This window comes from Penicillium cinerascens (genome assembly GCF_028974065.1).
Source record: "Penicillium cinerascens strain IBT 15544 chromosome Unknown scaffold_4_segment0_segment0, whole genome shotgun sequence".
Classification (NCBI taxonomy): domain Eukaryota; kingdom Fungi; phylum Ascomycota; class Eurotiomycetes; order Eurotiales; family Aspergillaceae; genus Penicillium; species Penicillium cinerascens.
The window spans coordinates 504,858-521,363 of record NW_026695297.1 but is presented as its reverse complement, the minus strand read 5'-3'; the positions used below and the strand labels follow the sequence as shown (position 1 = coordinate 521,363).

The following is a 16,506-nucleotide window of genomic DNA, read 5'->3' as shown; positions in this document are numbered from 1 at the left end:
GATTCCTTCTCCTGCCGCCCCCTCCTTCTTGAGCTACTGAGGGTCCCAATCCTATGGACACCCTCATATCCAAATCACCAGTAGCCATGGGACCGGGCGAGCAGCACGTTGTCCACCCTTTCTTTAGACAAGGTATGGAACTTTCCGTCCACTCTTACATCTTCTTCGGCTCACACCATGGCCTCAGACTTCGCAGTATCGGGGAACACTGACCGTTCCATCCCCAATGGTACCGCAGCCCCAACGCCAACCGATGTCTTTACTCACGCCAACCAAGAGCTACTGCCCCAATTACAAGCCTCCAATGAATCCGATGTCTCAAGGTCTCAAGTTTCAACGCCCGTGAGCCAGGAGGAAGACCCTAATGCCAACCGACGCAAGAGAAGGAAGACAGAGAAAAGCAAGCTGGACCAAGAGACCACTGTAAAGTCAGGCTTGTCGGGATGGCTGGGAATCGAGGCTCCAGAAGCCGTAGCTGCTGCACCCACCATCAACATTGAACCTCCCCCGTCCATCGCTCCTCGTCCCCAGTCGCCTCGGTCCCCAATCAACAATAGCGCTCCGGAACAAGACCTGAATCCCACCGAACAAGAAGACAAACACGCGTCTACTAGAGGCAAAAGGAAGACCTTGAAGTTGAATGCCAATGGTAGATTGCTGAGCTCACCTCCTGTCAGCTCTACAGAAATAGCGGGTGCAACGCAAACGGGAAACAAGCGACGAAGAGGGGGAAAGGTCCGAAGCAAGCTGGCCATCCTCAAATACAGCGTTACAGGAGAGAGAAAAGCTGGGAATTTGATCGATGAAATTCTCAATGGTCAGAGGGTGTACAAGGCGGCTCCTCCGCGGCTCGCAGCCGCCCCAAAAAAGACCGTGAACGAGCCTGCGAAGGCAACACATCCTTTCTTTGTGAAGAAAGCGGCCCAGAAGCCCCAGGAGAATAAACCTTCCGTGGCTAGTTCAAATACCGAAGCCTCGGGCCCAGGAAAGACCACTGCCCCTTCCACATCGGAGGTCAAGCGAGAATCACGGCCCTTTCCAACATTCCCCTCAACCTTTAGTCGGAATAAGCCAAAGTTCCCGGAGCTTATCGAACCTTTGTGGCCACCAAAGGATCTTATTCATGTCAGATCTATTGATCCGCAACAGCCCACTCGCCCCCTCACTCTCGATCCCCTCACAAATGACCAAAAGAAAGCCAAGTCGCCAGTTATCTTTATCGCCGATGACGAGAATGCCCTTTTAACCAGCACATCCAATGCACGAAAAGCGGCAACTTTGTCCATGGGAGGTCACGACACATCGAATCTACGGTTGCCTGTCCGGCATATTGCCAGTGGACGGGTCCTGCAGACTGCGATTGATAACCAGATGTCCTGGTCGTTACCAAACTCGCGTTATACGACCCAATCTATCACTCCGGTCATATCAAAACTTCGATCAGCCTTGCTCTCGTCGTTTTCCGCTTTTGATCGCGGGAAATATGAATCGCAACTCTGGCCTCATAAATACGCACCCAAAAAAGCGGAGGATGTGCTTCAAGTCGGCCGCGAGGCCCAGGTACTCCGTGACTGGCTCCTTCACCTCAAAATTACGGCAGTCGACACTGGAAAGCCATCAAAAGACAACGCCAGGTCCAACTCCAAACCCGACATGAAAAAGAAGAAACGGCGAAAGAATAACGACAAACTTGACGGTTTCATCGTCTCCAGTGAAGAAGAGGCATCTGAAATGGACAATCTCTCTGGTTCAGACGATGAGCTGGCTGGGGATGTCACGGTGTCTGCTCAGCGAACGGTGATTCAATCCGGAGATCTGGCATTTTCTTCATCGCATGGAGGGGAGAGAGGTCGGGTCGCAAATGCAATCCTTTTGAGCGGCCCATCCGGCTCTGGTAAAACGGCCTCAGTGTATGCAGTGGCCAAAGAACTTGACTTCGAGGTGTTCGAGATCAATGCTGGCAGCCGTCGCAGTGCAAGAGATATGCTGGAAAGAGTCGGCGATATGACCCAGAACCACTTGGTCCATCTTCTGAACGAAGCCGATGACTCGTCTGCCAAGCCCCGAGCACTTACGACGGACGACGACACCAAACAGAACAAGTTGATGGGCTTTTTCAAAGGACAATCATCCAAGAGTGCAAATTGCGACAAGAAAAGTACTCAGCCAAGTCCGACACCCGATTCCGAGGCAAAGCGCAATCGTGAACAAAAACAATCTTTGATTCTTCTCGAAGAAGCTGACCTGCTTTTCGACGAAGATAAGCAATTTTGGACGGGCGTTCTCACCCTCATCAGCCAGTCAAAGCGGCCGATTGTCATCACATGCAACGACGAATCATTAGTGCCTATTCAGGACATGTCTTTACACGCAATTCTCCGATTTCAAAGACCCCATCGTGATCTCGCCATCGACTATTTATTGCTTGTAGCCGCGAACGAAGGACATGTACTCAAGCGGGAGGCTGTCAGCAAGCTCTACGATGGGTCAGGCATGGACATCCGAAGGTCTATGATGGACCTGAATTTCTGGTGCCAGATTGGCGTCGGAAGTAAAAAAGCGGGTCTTGATTGGATCCTATCCCTGTGGCCTCCAGAAGCGAACTTGGATCAGAATGGAGACAGGGTTCGAGTTCTCAGTCTCAACACCTACGAGCCTTACATGGGATGGTTCAATCGTGACGTCTTTCTGGAACAGAAGCCCCTGGACAACGAAACGGAGAGTTTACAAAATACCTTTCAAGGGTGGAGACTCGGTATACAAGACTCGGAGGAAGCGGCCCGCGGTAGCTTCATTGAAACTATACCCCATGATCAATACCGATCGCGGTCAAAGATGGAGCAGCTTGATTTGATGAGTCGTGAAGCCGAATACCTGGAGATGAGAAGCTCCCTCGACCTTCTCTGCTCCGAGTGTCCTTTGGACATGCTACAGGCAAGTGTCCTCTCCTCTATGAAATGGCTATTGGAACTAACCATGTTGCAGGATGTTGTGGATTCATCTGCTCCCCCACTCCCCGAAGCCCACCGGTCCAACTATGTCGAAGCCTATCCCCTCCTGCAAGCTGACTTGCGACCCGAGCATTCGTCCTTGAGTGAGAACATTAGTGTCACATTCGATGCCCTGATATCTCAAACCTTCCGCCCAAAAACCGAAGATTACGAGAGTTCTAGCGTGGCTCGGATTTTCAATGGTTGGGCCAAGGCTGGTGCGCGTCGGATGCATTTCCCATCTACTCTGCCCAGTTTCCAGAAAGTATTCGAGCCCATCATGCGGGCAAATTACTCCATGCCCATCCCGACTGGGCGCTTAGCACCGTCATTTGAAAACAGTCTTGCCCCTATCACCGAAGATATCGCCCCTTATGTTCGTGCTATCATGGTTTTCGACGGTCGATTGAAAGAGTACCGCGACAACCTGAGTGCGATCTTGACAAGGGAAAATGGAAATTGCGAAAAACGTGGCCGAACAACCCGCGCCAGTCGAGCCGCGCTCGAAGGAGGCGACAAGGCTTTCACGCGGAAAGAAAGATGGTTCCCAAATGATACGAACTATTTCTGGGTACAGGCCACGGGCAAGTACGAGTGGCAGAACATCTTGTTTCAGATGGGACACTTCCATGTTCAGCCTGCCATGGAGCCCACCGAGGAAACCGCTAGCCATGATTCTGATGAACCACGATCTCAAGAGGGAGTTTTCTAGTGATGCTATATAATCATCTTGCTGCAATTGATATGCAATACACCCCAGCCATATGTGCACGAATCTTTGTCCAGAGTGCTCGGCGAGCAGACGGGAGGGTAAGTCAACCCGTTGCACGTAGCTCAATCATGAAACGCGCGCCAAAATATGCATCCCAGATAGCCCAATTTCGGCGCATACTTTACGTCAACTAGCGTTGGGATGTAAGGATCACGAGTTTATTCATCACTCCCATCTTACCGTCACACCAACTATTGGTGTAACAGAACGCCGGGATAATTGAGAAACGCTTGTTTTCGATTTTATTCGTCATCCATAATTCGTAATGAGCTAGCCGCCAATTGCACCGCCCGGGTCAATATCTCAACTAACACATCCGACAGATTGCATAATGCTTTCCACGTCCAGCTGATCAGCAAGATCTAGTAATTCTCTCGGTGGGAGGCTGACCGAGGAATTCAAGCCTAACAAGTCCCACTCAAATTCATCACCGACGCCAACATGATCCAGGTCGTAGACCTCGTTGCCTTCCTCTGCTGCATTGAAATCAACAGGGGGGAAAGGATCGACAGTGGAGTTGGGAGTGGGATTGGGAGTCAAAGGTGCCAATATTTGTTCCAATTGCTTGAGCTCCTGCTTTCGAAGCGGTGCGGCCAAATTTCCCTTTGCAATGAGCTTGTCCAGCACACACTTCAGGTTCTCGCACCAGGTATTACTGTGAATTAGCGAAGGGGCAATTGCGCGAAGCAAATAGAGAACGAATGCAGATGAAGACGCATCCTCAATCTGGAATGGTAGAAATGCATCTAAGAACATATTAGAAGCTATCTATTTCCCATCATGCTGTTAATTTCGCGGACGCACCTATAAGATCATCATCGGCCAACGTTTGAAGAGTCTGGAGAATAGTCTGGGCGGAATCGGCACAGCATTGTAAGAGAGACGCAACAGGTGGCGAAAGTGATATCGTTTGGGATGTGCGTCTCTCCGTGCGTTCGATGTGCATGTATAGAGCGCACATCACCAGTGGTCTTGTTGTCAGGACCACACACTTCTTCTGTTAGCTTCCTGAAAAATATTTTGCGATGGAGAGATCTTACATGGTGGTGAGCCAACATCAGTCGAATTGCCATCTTTGATGCTCGACTGATCAGCCCGTGGAAATGTGTGTTCAAGAAGGCAGTCAGGTCGTGAGACAGTTCTGCCATGCTATGCAGTATTGATTGCATATTTCGGACAAGCGAACCATTGAACTCGTCGCCAACCCCGTACACATCTATTTCGTCAATGTCAGTCAACGTCAGATCTAGGGATTAGGTAGAAAACATACTTGTCAGAATTTGAGCCATCAAACGGGAGAGCCTGACGTGCAATGTCAAGTTGATGTGCTCCACAGAACTTTCCACATCAGCCGGCAATCTAACCGTGATATCTTCGTCCCTTATAGAGCTCGGTGCACCTATTAGAGCGGAGAACTCTCGGTCTAGCATGTAAACCACCCAGAATATGGTTCTGCAACGGCGTGATAATTCCGGTCCGCCCAGTTCTTCTGGGACATGCCGATGAATACCTTCTATTATACAACCGCGGAGGGCTTGTCCAATCTAGGGTTTATATTAGCATTGCATGTCTTGAAAGATAACGTGCCAAAGCTTACGTGTTGGAACGCTGCCCGCCTCATATCAATAGATTGAAGATACACCGCTCCCAAGCACAGCGCTTGGATGCAGGTTAATGGATCTTCATGCATACCAGACAGATCCGGTAGAAGAGCCATTGCCCTTGATGCATATTGGTGACCTGGTGGGGCTCCGGACGGGTTCCTCTGAGTAAGAAATGCCTTTCCAAAGGCGAGCACAAGGAGATATTGGGTATACCAATACCGTGAAGACGCAGCCTTAGCTGCAGGATTCCTGTAGAATTCATGTAGATCCCGAAGGTAGGCATCTTCGTCTATCATAAATGAAAGAAAGCCAAAGTAAAATTTGACGGTGTTAAAAAGGAATAGTGCGTAATCCAGTGGTGGGAGATTGGCAACGTCGGGAACTTCATCATGGGGCAGTGGCCTCCATTGAAGTTTGAATGCCATTCCATCCAGGTGCCATGGATCAGGAGGACAATTGGATTCGGGTACCCTTTTTCCTATCAAAGCCAGGACACGGCGGCAGAAGGACCATGATGAAGTCGGGCCCATGTACCCTGGAACAGTATCATTAGCATCTTCGCTCGCAAACATCCTGGCTTACTCACAAAAGCGGCCGTCTGGTGTCTTTGCAAATGAGGGATTCTTATCCACAAGAGGGTTTCTTGAGAATCGTGACCTATGGCCGTCTTCAATATCGGGATCACTCCCAGTCTGCCCTCGCTGCTGACGTGGTGTTTCCGGAAGGTGAAAAACAGTATCTATCCCTTGGGTAGGCTGATCATCCAAGAGAAATGGTGCCGCGTTTGGTGTTGGCTCATCAATATCGTGCCCAACATACGAAGACTCGCCGAGAGCTTCATCCCGCGAATCACTGGCGCGACGCAAGCCGCTGCTTTGAGACAGATGCTGTTCTAACTGACGTAAATAGCTGGTTGCATTGGTTAGCTCTGAATAACATCGGATCAAAATCCATGACTGACCGCTCCGATACCGAGACCCGCACATCCTCAGGATGAAAGTGACAGCGTTGCTTTTTGCGGGCACATCTTGTGCAGGGATCCGATCCCGAGCACTTGACTTTCATGCTCCGACATCGTGCACAACTTGCATGAGATTTTAGAACAAGCTCCGATCATCTGCATTTCGTACTACTTACGCCCTCTGGCATTTTTTGGCTTTCGTTTTGTTCGATGTCGCAGGCATACCGGATTATAATGCCGAAAGAGACTATGTCAAAAAGGCATGTATAACATCGGGCGTTGGTCTCCGATATCAGCAATGTTGAAGTTTTGCGGGGTAGTGTAAGAAGAGGCAAAGATACTGTCGGGATGGCCTTCCGACATTTTCTTATCATGAGATAAGACGCTGTGGGGCAAAATGCAGTAATATTGCTATGTGATTGGATAAACTTACATCAACTTACTAGCATGGTTTGTTCGTGAGATCTCAAAGATAATACTCAATTTCCCGTCCTCAATGATAGCCGTCGGATAGAATTGTTGTTCAAAGTGTAGTTCGTCAAGTTGAAACCTGCGTAAGCGGAGAGAGTTCCAGTCGGAAAGCTTCTGTCACTCTACCCGACAGCCTGTACATCAATAATGCTTTATGTGTAGGAATGGCCGTTACATTGCGTTTGTCAGTCCTCTTGATCTTTACCTTCAATTAAGAATACTATGAGAGCGAAGTATCAAAAATCAGGTCACCGTTGACTTCTTAGCGTCGTCTATTTGACCCAAGGCCTTCGTTTCCACACAGTACGATGAAAAGAAGTGTAGTCCGTTCAGCTTCGTGTAGAATATTTGAATATAGACCTAGTCTCGTTGGATATAATCTTGGGTTTTTTGATTTCTTCTATTTTGAATAATCTCCGAAAATATTAACCAAAAATCCTCCGCCACAGCTCATGGCGTAGAGCAGTCACCATATGCTCTGTGCGCTCCACAGCACCCTTGTTCTCGATAGCCCGACGATGAAGGTACTGCATGCACTCTGCGACCGACCCCCAAGCCATACATTTGAAAGCCTTAGGGACCGACAAATTTACCGCAGAGGATTCCTTCATAGCACGCTCGTAATTATGCACCAATTCGCAACTGAGTTCGTCTGCCATTCCCTGGATTTGACCACATTCAAGCGTGACTGTTGGCTTGTGTGCAAGCAAGCGGGCTTGGTGGGTCGAGATTGCCTTTGCAGCACTAGCAGCGTTGTGGGTGGCGAGGAAAAGGGCTGCGTTGGGGAAGTCCAGGTTTTCGACGCCCTTGGGCATTCTTCGACAGAGCATCATGTCGGCGATTAGATCATAAGACTGGTCCGTCTCCTCTTTTGTGTCATGTATGAGCGAACGTTTCTCGTGTTCAATATATGCGCCTCGCACCAACTTGATACCGAGGGACCAGCCTTCCTTCGCAGCCGAGGTGACATGACGGTCGAAGTTTGCTTTTGATGCTTTCAAATATCCCTGAATGGTGTTGTATACAAGTGGCGCAGCAGATCTGTTATGTTTGCGCATGATCTCAATGGCCCAGTCATCCAGGCCGTGCTGGAGGACCTGCTGCTCGGCGTCCAGCCACAGACGTGATCCCTGTCCTTTGGCAGCGATACAGATTTCATCCATGGCTTTCACCATGACTTCGGGCATGGTGCCCCTCTCTGCCATGCCATCAATGGCAATTGGGCCAGCGCCTGTAAGTCTGTAAAATGCATTAGGCCCGAGGACTCCGAAACAAGGACAACTGGATACTCACTTCACAGCCAGGAAATCACCCGGTCCAACCATGCTGAGAGTGTCGAGCGTTCCGTTTTTCCATTCTTCCACCATCTCATAGCACTTGTCACTGTAGGTTGTCGAGCCAGTCTCATCGCGAGCCAACTTCTCATTAGGGTCCAGCACGATTTCTCTCGAATATCCCAAAATGACCCCTTGATAACCAATCCTTTTTATATCCGCAACCGTCTTCGATACCTCCGCTCGGTTCGTCCCCGCGCAGAAGTGATCATAGACCGTCCACCGGAGAAGCTTGTTTAGGATTGGGTTTCGATCAGGGTTTAGGAACGCGGACTTGGAATTTGTGACGACGTTCAGTACGGCCAGTGCGGGCTTGAGAAACACTTTCGAGGTCATAAGAGATGTTAAAAGCAAAGAGCGCAAGACAAATTTGGTCGGCAATCTGGCCATAGATGACACCTCCAGCGGGCGTTTGACCTCTGGTACGACAACCACCGCATCATGGAACCCGTGCTTGGTTGAGCGGTGCCGCCGGAATATTGTGGTTTTCGCTTGCAGAACGCGGGGTCGCATTCCAATGTGGAGGGAAATAGATCGAGGAAGCATTGCAGCGAGGGCTCACGGATGAGAGGGCTGGCGATGAGTTCTCTCAACCTTTGCGAGGCAGACCGGTGAGATTTTGCTATTATTTTATTGCTAGTGGAAAGCTCCATATACTACTGCGGCTTGTTCTATATCTGTAATGATCTATCTGCTCGCAAGGAGCTACCGATGCGTTGTCCGAGCGTCAGCCGACACAAGTCGGGAAGACCGTCCGATGGTGGGAGGGGCATCAGATCAGGCCTTCTACCAGCCAAATCACTTTATCGAATGAGGGATTTGCTGTTATCAGTAGCTTCCAAGACAGTGGCCGGATCTGTACCCCTCATTCGTGTTCAACCGGGCCGGTTCGTGAGGATCCAAGATTATCACTTGTTATTGTTGCATCTCGGATCTGACCCATTGCAAGTCCCGTACAATCATCGCAATCCCTCATGTACATTAAGCTCTCGCATATGCAATGTATTCTGTGCTTGAAAGACTGAGCCATGAATGTGTTTGCTAATATCTTCTGTCATATTGGGTTGAGTTCGTCCTTGTCCCGCAGCGAATAGATGTCCCACCAAAATTCCACATGTAAGTATCGGGGAACGAGACCCGTGTCATTCCATTAATAACACTTTCAAACAAGATACACGCTGTTATATAGCATGTAATTGCTGAATTTGTCAATTCAAAATTTTATCATTGTTCTTGATCAGCTGCTGTTTTTGTATGCTGTGCAAATATATATTACCATCTATAATAATTCATGATTTCATATTCTATTCTTAAATTCATGACATGCTGGCAATATTACGGTAGGCAAGTATGTACCGAGCATATTAGTATCAAGATAGTCAATTAATTCTATTGAATTACTGATGGTGTAGATGTGGGTGGCTGAGTTGAACTCCAACAGGGGCTCAATGAGGGTTTCAACTAAGTTTAGAACTGCAAAATATTTTGACATCTTACACTCGCACATATTCCTTTCTTCACTTATACCTCGTTAGAAGGGTATTCCACCTTCTCCAGGGGAACAAACTCCTCCTTAATGGTGCGAGTGCTCACAAATCGCTGCAGATGGGCCATTGTGCCGGTCTTGTCATTCGTACCGGAGTCTCGGCTTCCGCCAAACGGCTGCTGAGCCACAGTAGAGCCAGTGCATTTGGTGTTCAGGTAGAGCATACCAGCAGCATGCTTCAGAATGGTTTGTGCCTGTCGGCTGGCGTATGGATCCTTGGCAAAGATACTACCTGTCAAGCCGTAGCGAGACGTCGTATCAATCAGCTTCAAGGTCTTTTCCCATTCCGCATCAGGGTATACGTAGATACCGAGGATAGGACCGAAGAGCTCTTGGGACATGATCTCGTGGCGGGGGTTGGATGTACGGTACACGGTAGGGTGCACGTAGAATCCTTCCTCTTTAGAGGCCTTGCCACCCACGACGAGCTCAAGTTCGGAATCAGTCTTGGCATCCTCAAGGAACTTGTTGAGCTTGTCGAAAGATCGTTCGTGGATCACGGGGTTGATGAAGTTCCCGTAGTCTTCAACGTTTCCAACCTTCAGAGCTGCGGTCTCCTCGGCCAGAACCTTTTGGAACTCGGGCCAGACAGACTCTGCCACGTAGACGCGCGAGTTGGCAGAGCACTTCTGTCCCTGATACTCGAAAGCAGCCCGGATGGTGTTCAAAGCAGCACTCCTCACGTCTGCCGAGGGGTGCACCACACCCCAGTTCTTGCCACCGGTTTCGCCGACGACGCGAGGGTAAGAATTATAAATTCCCTTGCCAATGCCGTCACCAATCTTCTTCTGAATTCCCTTGAATGTCGTGGTCGACCCGATAAACGTGAGAGCACCGAATTCGGGCCTCTTGAGAATGGTGTTGGTGACTTCCTCAGCATCGCCGGGTAAGAATTGAATCACGTCCTTAGGGAGACCAGCTTCGAGCAAGATCTTGTGAAGCAGCCAGCTAGCATGCAGAGCCGAATCAGAAGGCTTCCAAATAACAACGTTGCCAAGCAAAGCAGCTGGCCCGACGAGGGTAGCGCCAAGAGCCGTAAAGTTGAATGGTGCGATAGCATAGGTGAAGCCTTCCAAGGGCCGGTACTCCATCTTATTCCAGTTTCCGTCAAGTTGGACCCTCGGTTGTTGAGCGAAGAGAGACCAAGCTTCTTGGACGTAGTGACGAAAGAAATCAGCAGTCTCCGCTGCTGCATCGATCTCTGCTTGCCAGATGTTTTTGCCTTGTCCAAGCATTGTCGCCGCAACAATTTCTGGACGATATTTACCGGTGACGAGCTCAGAGGCACGCAGGAAAATGGCCGCGCGGTCTTCGAACGGAGTTGCCTCCCACGCCGGCTTGGCCTTGAGGGCTGCATCAATCGCGGCGTTGGTTTGTTCCGGTGTGGCAGATGCGTAGTTGGCAACGATCTCGCGGTGTTTCGAAGGGTTTAGTTGGGCTCGTGATTGCTTTGTTTCGACCTATTTGACCACCGGCGTTAGTAAATGTTGATTGGTGTTCTCTACATCTCGTGTCTCATGCCGTACTTCTGAGCCATTAATTTGGATAGGAATGGTGAATGGAAATTCACTCTTAAGCTTTTGAAGGGTTTTGGTGAGCTCTGTTCTTTCAGGCGAGCCTTTGGCATAGTTCAACTTTGAATCTGTTAGCAAAGATCTGACGGCGTGAATGCTGTGGCTAACCATCTTCTCATTCTCGAACTTGGGCGGCTGCAGCATAGTCAAGTACCGCCGGGTAGCTCCATTGCGGGAGCAAGACTTGAGGCGGTTCAGGCCAGCTACACGGGTGATTGTTGTAGGCCGCATGATTGTGTTTCTCGATGAAGAGCTCGTCGAGGTGTACTACAATACAGAACCGAAAACACCTCCCATGGAATCCTTAAATATAGCCAAGGCCTGGTTCCGGTTTATACAGCATACACCGACAGTCGGAAGGTCGTCCCGACCTTCAGACGCAATTGCATTGCAGCTTATCATGCAGTGGGCTGGCATACTCCAATCCACTATTGCGGGGAATATGCAGATTGCGTATAGTTTGCAGATGTCGGGAGGGTCTTCCGACATTCAATCGGAACCACCCTCAAGTCACGCGTTCTTAGTGGGGAATCGGGGAACGTCCGAGATAGACTCGCAGATATGAAACGTACTTGGAAAGCGCCTTCCGATGAGATTCGCGACTCTTAATTCATCGGAGTTCCATATGCCTGGCTGACGTCGGGGACACTTGACTGGTGAATACTGCCAGGCCATCGGTGCCGTCATTTTCTCTGCCCCTCAACCTGGTATGTAGATTTCCATTGCATCGCTAGCGAGAGAGACAGATTTAGAAAATGTTAATTCTACTAAAGACTTTGGATGATGTCGCATTTAAGATGAATCTCTGGCCGTAGTTCTAAGCACAATTTTTCTTAGGGTATACAACAGCCCGAGCGGCACCTTTGTATCCGGCTCCGGGGTAAAAGGCACACATGCAAGTATCATTGGGAAACGTGCAACGAGCGATACTGGCACTGTCCGCGCCAGTTCAGTCGTAGTCGTTCCACGAACCGCTGGTTTTCTGATCTGATGGATTTCTTTATGTTATCTGAGCAACCACCGTCTGAATGGTAGTTGACTTGAAGAGTAGCCATGATAACGGCAGTGTCGATCGAGGCGCAAGCCTGCAGTGAAAAAGCATTTCAAAGAAGAAAGGTTGTATCATTCAGGTTTAACTTGAGATATTGCGGGGATAGATTCGAGTCGTTGAAGTAGCCATACTACTATTAACTTTCTATGTTATAGTCAAACTTGAGATGGTAGCCAATAACGAGCTCATTCACCTCGCTAGGCTTTGGTGATAGCTAGTATTTCTTTTAGAGGTGCGGTCTAGACGGCGTGATAGCCCTGGAGTCTCGCATCGCTGAGCTGCACGGTGGACCCTAGGTTATGGGTCTTGAAATACACCTGATATCTGCACTATCAAGTCAGCACTGCGGCGGCGGCCCGCATAGTGTCCTAAATTTAACCCTCATATGCTCAAGGCTTTTCCAAGGCTTGTCCTGTATTTAATCATCGCGAGAAAATGGAGCTCAGCAGCTTCGCGGGAATCTTACTCGCATCTGTGCGACAGAATGTTACCCCTGCATCTTCTGGCTCATCAAATTGCCTTGTAATAGATATGGCTTTAGATAACAGAAGTGCAAACTTTGCGATTGAGGTTTGTACTAATCAATCGCGCCTCTATACATCGGAATGGCTTGTACCGGCCGAGTTTATCTTGTCAAGACCTTGCTGGCCTTGGGTTAGCCACGGCGGTTAACGAGGAGAGACAGATTGCTCACAGTGATCTGGTTGAACGAGGACTGAACAAATTGATCATCCAACTGTTAGCCTTCAGCGAGGGGGAATATCCGACGGTGTGGTTGGGTGACCCACGGCGCCCGTGCGATCAGACAGCCCGACCGAGCTTTAGCTCCGCTTGATCGACCCCGACCCTCACTGTCGCCATCACCTCCACACCCGAAACCTCGCACCCACAAACATTCCACCGGCGGAGTCATAATGTCTCTGTTCGGAACATCGCCCGAAGAGCCTTCCGCGGTGACCTCCACCCAGAGGTCCAAATCCTCGCTCTTCGCAGACGAATCCGCCGGCGGCTCCTCCCTCTTCGCGGATGATGACGGCGACGATAGCTCCGCCACTCCCTGGAATCAGAACAATACAGCCAAGAGAACCGCTCGCCGCGATCTGGTCCGCACTTTGCTTCCTGCCACCGATGTTCCCGAGAGCTATGTCGACGCATACGATCTGATACTCAACAGCGGGGATAGAGTCGACTCAGGCGTCGGACTGACCTCGATTAGGGAGATCCTGTCAAGCAGTGGCCTGACTGCCTCCGATCAGGGCAAGATCCTCAATCTGGTCGTGTCTGGTGACCACGAGAGCTCTGGTGGGCTAGGTCGCGCAGAGTTCAATGTGTTGCTGGCGCTAGTTGGCCTCGCGCAAGAGGGAGAGGATCTATCTTTTGATTCCGTCGATGACCGTCGCAAGAGTGAGTGATCTCCTTGATATCTACTATCTCATACTGCACGATCCACGAACTAACATAATCGACGTGCAGAGCTTCCACAGCCTAATAGCGGTTTCCTTGACCGGTTACGAACATCGAACAACGCGCCCTCTGATACCGCGAACGAACGACCAACCACACCCCCAACCCAAGTAGCACCGATACAAGAACCGAACTCGGCACGGTCTCGACGCACACGACGGGAGTCATTGGGTTTGGGCGGCGGCTTGGAATCGGATCCCTGGGGAAGCCCGGAGCTCCATCGGAATCACAACCATGAAACCGTCCCGACCGAAGAGCGCGTTATAAATGGCTTCGGAAGCATGCGCTCTCCAAGTGCTGCATGGTCTGGCCGGGTAGTCGACGAGACCAGCCGGAGCGAAGCACCACAACAGGAGCATACCAACGGTCGAAGTGACGCGGCGCCGCCCAGCAGCTCTGGGTCTGGCTGGGGAGTTAACATGGGCGGGCAACCCGGAGATGATGCATTTGGTGCGGGACAGCGCCCGGCCCTCGGTGGCTTCGGGCCTCCCGGCGACGACCCCGGCGACATCGCACCTCGGCGCCGGTCCATGGGTCTCTCACGGACTACAAACCCACAGGTTGAAGAAACCGTCGCGATTACCCTCCTTCCGGAGAAAGAGGGCATGTTCATGTTCCAACATCGAAACTACGAAGTCAAGTCGGCGCGACGAGGGAGCACGGTCGTGCGGCGGTACAGCGACTTTGTCTGGCTCTTGGATTGTCTTCAAAAGCGATTCCCCTTCCGACAATTGCCCCTTCTCCCGCCCAAGCGCGTGTCAGGTACGTCCCTTACTGGCCCAGGCGCTCCAAGCTGCTTGCTCACCCGTTTGAAGTGAATGGTACTCATCTATCAGCGGATTCAACTTCTTTTCTGGAAAAGCGCCGCCGTGGGCTCATTAGGTTTACCAATTCTCTCGTCCGACATCCTGTCCTTGGCCAGGAACAGCTGGTGATCATGTTCTTAACTGTTCCTACGGTAAGTTTTCACCGATTCCTCACTCGAGACAAACCTCTGATTTTCGACCAGGAATTGTCAGTATGGCGCAAGCAGGCCACAATCTCCGTTCAGGACGAGTTTGTTGGCCGTGCTCTCCCACCGGACTTGGAGGACTCTCTGCCTGCCACACTTGATGAAACCTTCGAAACCGTCCGCAGCGGTGTTCAACGATCCGCGGAAATCTATATCAACCTGTGTACTCTGCTCGAGCGACTGGCCAAGCGGAATGACGGCCTGGCTGCCGATCACCTGCGCTTCTCTCTGGCTCTGCAATCTCTGACCGAGGTCACCAAGGACACCTACTCGATTGACACCAATGATGTCCCATCTCTAAATACCGGCATCACGGCGACCGCGCGACACCTTTCTGCTAGCCAGAGCCTGCTAGAGGACGAGGGGCGAGCCTGGTCCGAGGGAGTTCTCGAGGACCTCAAGCGCCAGCGGGACGTTCTGGTCAGCGTGCGGGAGATGTTCGATCGGCGGGATAGATACGCCCGAAACAATATCCTGCAGCTCGAACGCCGAATCGAGGCCAGTGAGCGCAAGCTGCAGGACCTGCGGGCCCGACCAACCGGGACGGCGAAGCCGGGCGAGATCGAAAAAGTGGAGGATTCTATATTCAAGGTAAGTCAACCGATCCAATGCCGTCGGGGAATGCGTGGCTGATTCGGATCGTGCAGGACAAAGAGTCAATCGTGCAGCAGCACGCGCGGGGCGTGTTCATCAAGGAATGCCTCCGGGACGAACTCATCCACTTCCAGCAGAGCCAGTACCACATCAGCCGCCTGCATCAGGACTGGAGCCAGGAGCGAGTCAAGTATTCTGAATTGCAGGCGGACAACTGGCGACGACTGAGCGATGAGGTAGAGGGGATGCCGACGGGAGAGTAGAAATTGAAGTTGGGCGTACATACGGGCTTCCTTTTTGAGGCACCGAAACCCGAACAGCGAGGATTTTTGGCCACGCGCGGGGTGCGCGATCCCCGAATTGCACTTGAGTTTTGTTTGTTTTTTACTCCCTTTATCCCCCTTATCTCCGCAAGTCCCTAGGCATTTTCTGAGTTCCATGTTTGGAATCTAGCCGAGCTACGTGTCGGTTTGAATTCCCCATTACCAATTCCCCAATTCGTCTTGTTCTAAGAGTGCTATACTTGAATCACATACTTTGGCTTCACACCTAAACCTCCATGGTGCCCGGTCCCTGTACATAGTACATAGTACATGCAGTAAATACGACAGACAAGCACGATGACGTCCGTACGCCGAGATTCCAGAAGATCCACCCGGGACGATGTGGAGTAGACTCGTGGGCGCCGGCCAGTAACGAGCGACGAAACGCAAGGGCCTTGGCGGCTCACAGGGCAGCGAATCCGTCTTGGCCGGAAACATGTAAAATACCGGGATCGGCGATTTTCATCGACCTTATTCCGTTTTTCCCTTTTTTAGGTCTTTTTGTGTTATTATTTATCCGGGTAGAGACCGACTTTCTGGACCCCAATTCTGTCCTTTCATATAATCTCGTTTAGTACCAGGGGTTTTCTTTTCGATTTCTCCGCCAGCCAAGACTCATCCGCCTCCGACGTGGGGCGCAACAGTCTGGGCTGACGAATCCCGGCCGCTTCAAGAATACCTTCATTCGGGGCAAAATCTCCTCTGGCGCGTTTTCGCCCGTTCTTCATCGGCCAAGAGTCCCCTAAGACTCTGCGCCCTGCCCAGATCTCTTAGCTTTTGTCTTTTCCTCCTCACCCTTGGGACTGAGTT

At 50.8% G+C, this 16,506-nt stretch overlaps 5 protein-coding genes across 5 annotated transcripts; 2 read left to right on the top strand and 3 right to left on the bottom strand.

Annotated features, from left to right (window-relative positions):
* Positions 1-177: 177 nt before the first annotated feature.
* N7498_008144 (uncharacterized protein) lies at positions 178-3,702 on the top strand (the record flags this gene model as incomplete). Its single annotated transcript, XM_058455206.1, has 1 exon — positions 178-3,702. The coding sequence occupies one exon, from the start codon at positions 178-180 to the stop codon at positions 3,700-3,702; it is 3,525 nt and encodes a 1,174-aa protein (XP_058305194.1).
* Positions 3,703-4,065: 363 nt separating this feature from the next.
* N7498_008143 (transcriptional regulator family TF) lies at positions 4,066-6,550 on the bottom strand (the record flags this gene model as incomplete). Its single annotated transcript, XM_058455205.1, has 8 exons — positions 4,066-4,508; positions 4,567-4,756; positions 4,803-4,978; positions 5,033-5,306; positions 5,360-5,901; positions 5,953-6,275; positions 6,328-6,450; positions 6,504-6,550. The coding sequence occupies 8 exons, from the start codon at positions 6,548-6,550 to the stop codon at positions 4,066-4,068; spliced, it is 2,118 nt and encodes a 705-aa protein (XP_058305193.1).
* Positions 6,551-7,223: 673 nt separating this feature from the next.
* On the bottom strand, positions 7,224-8,645 carry N7498_008142 (putative proline oxidase Put1; the record flags this gene model as incomplete). The annotated part of the gene is made up of 2 exons (XM_058455204.1): positions 7,224-8,037; positions 8,092-8,645. The coding sequence occupies 2 exons, from the start codon at positions 8,643-8,645 to the stop codon at positions 7,224-7,226; spliced, it is 1,368 nt and encodes a 455-aa protein (XP_058305192.1).
* Positions 8,646-9,653: 1,008 nt separating this feature from the next.
* N7498_008141 (L-glutamate gamma-semialdehyde dehydrogenase) lies at positions 9,654-11,483 on the bottom strand (the record flags this gene model as incomplete). The annotated part of the gene is made up of 3 exons (XM_058455203.1): positions 9,654-11,138; positions 11,205-11,312; positions 11,361-11,483. 3 exons carry the CDS (start codon positions 11,481-11,483, stop codon positions 9,654-9,656), a joined length of 1,716 nt encoding a protein of 571 aa, XP_058305191.1.
* A 1,734-nt stretch (positions 11,484-13,217) lies between these two features.
* On the top strand, positions 13,218-15,748 carry mvp1 (sorting nexin Mvp1; the record flags this gene model as incomplete). The annotated part of the gene is made up of 5 exons (XM_058455202.1): positions 13,218-13,707; positions 13,777-14,529; positions 14,583-14,725; positions 14,777-15,370; positions 15,427-15,748. 5 exons carry the CDS (start codon positions 13,218-13,220, stop codon positions 15,634-15,636), a joined length of 2,190 nt encoding a protein of 729 aa, XP_058305190.1. The 3' UTR covers positions 15,637-15,748.
* Positions 15,749-16,506: the final 758 nt, after the last annotated feature.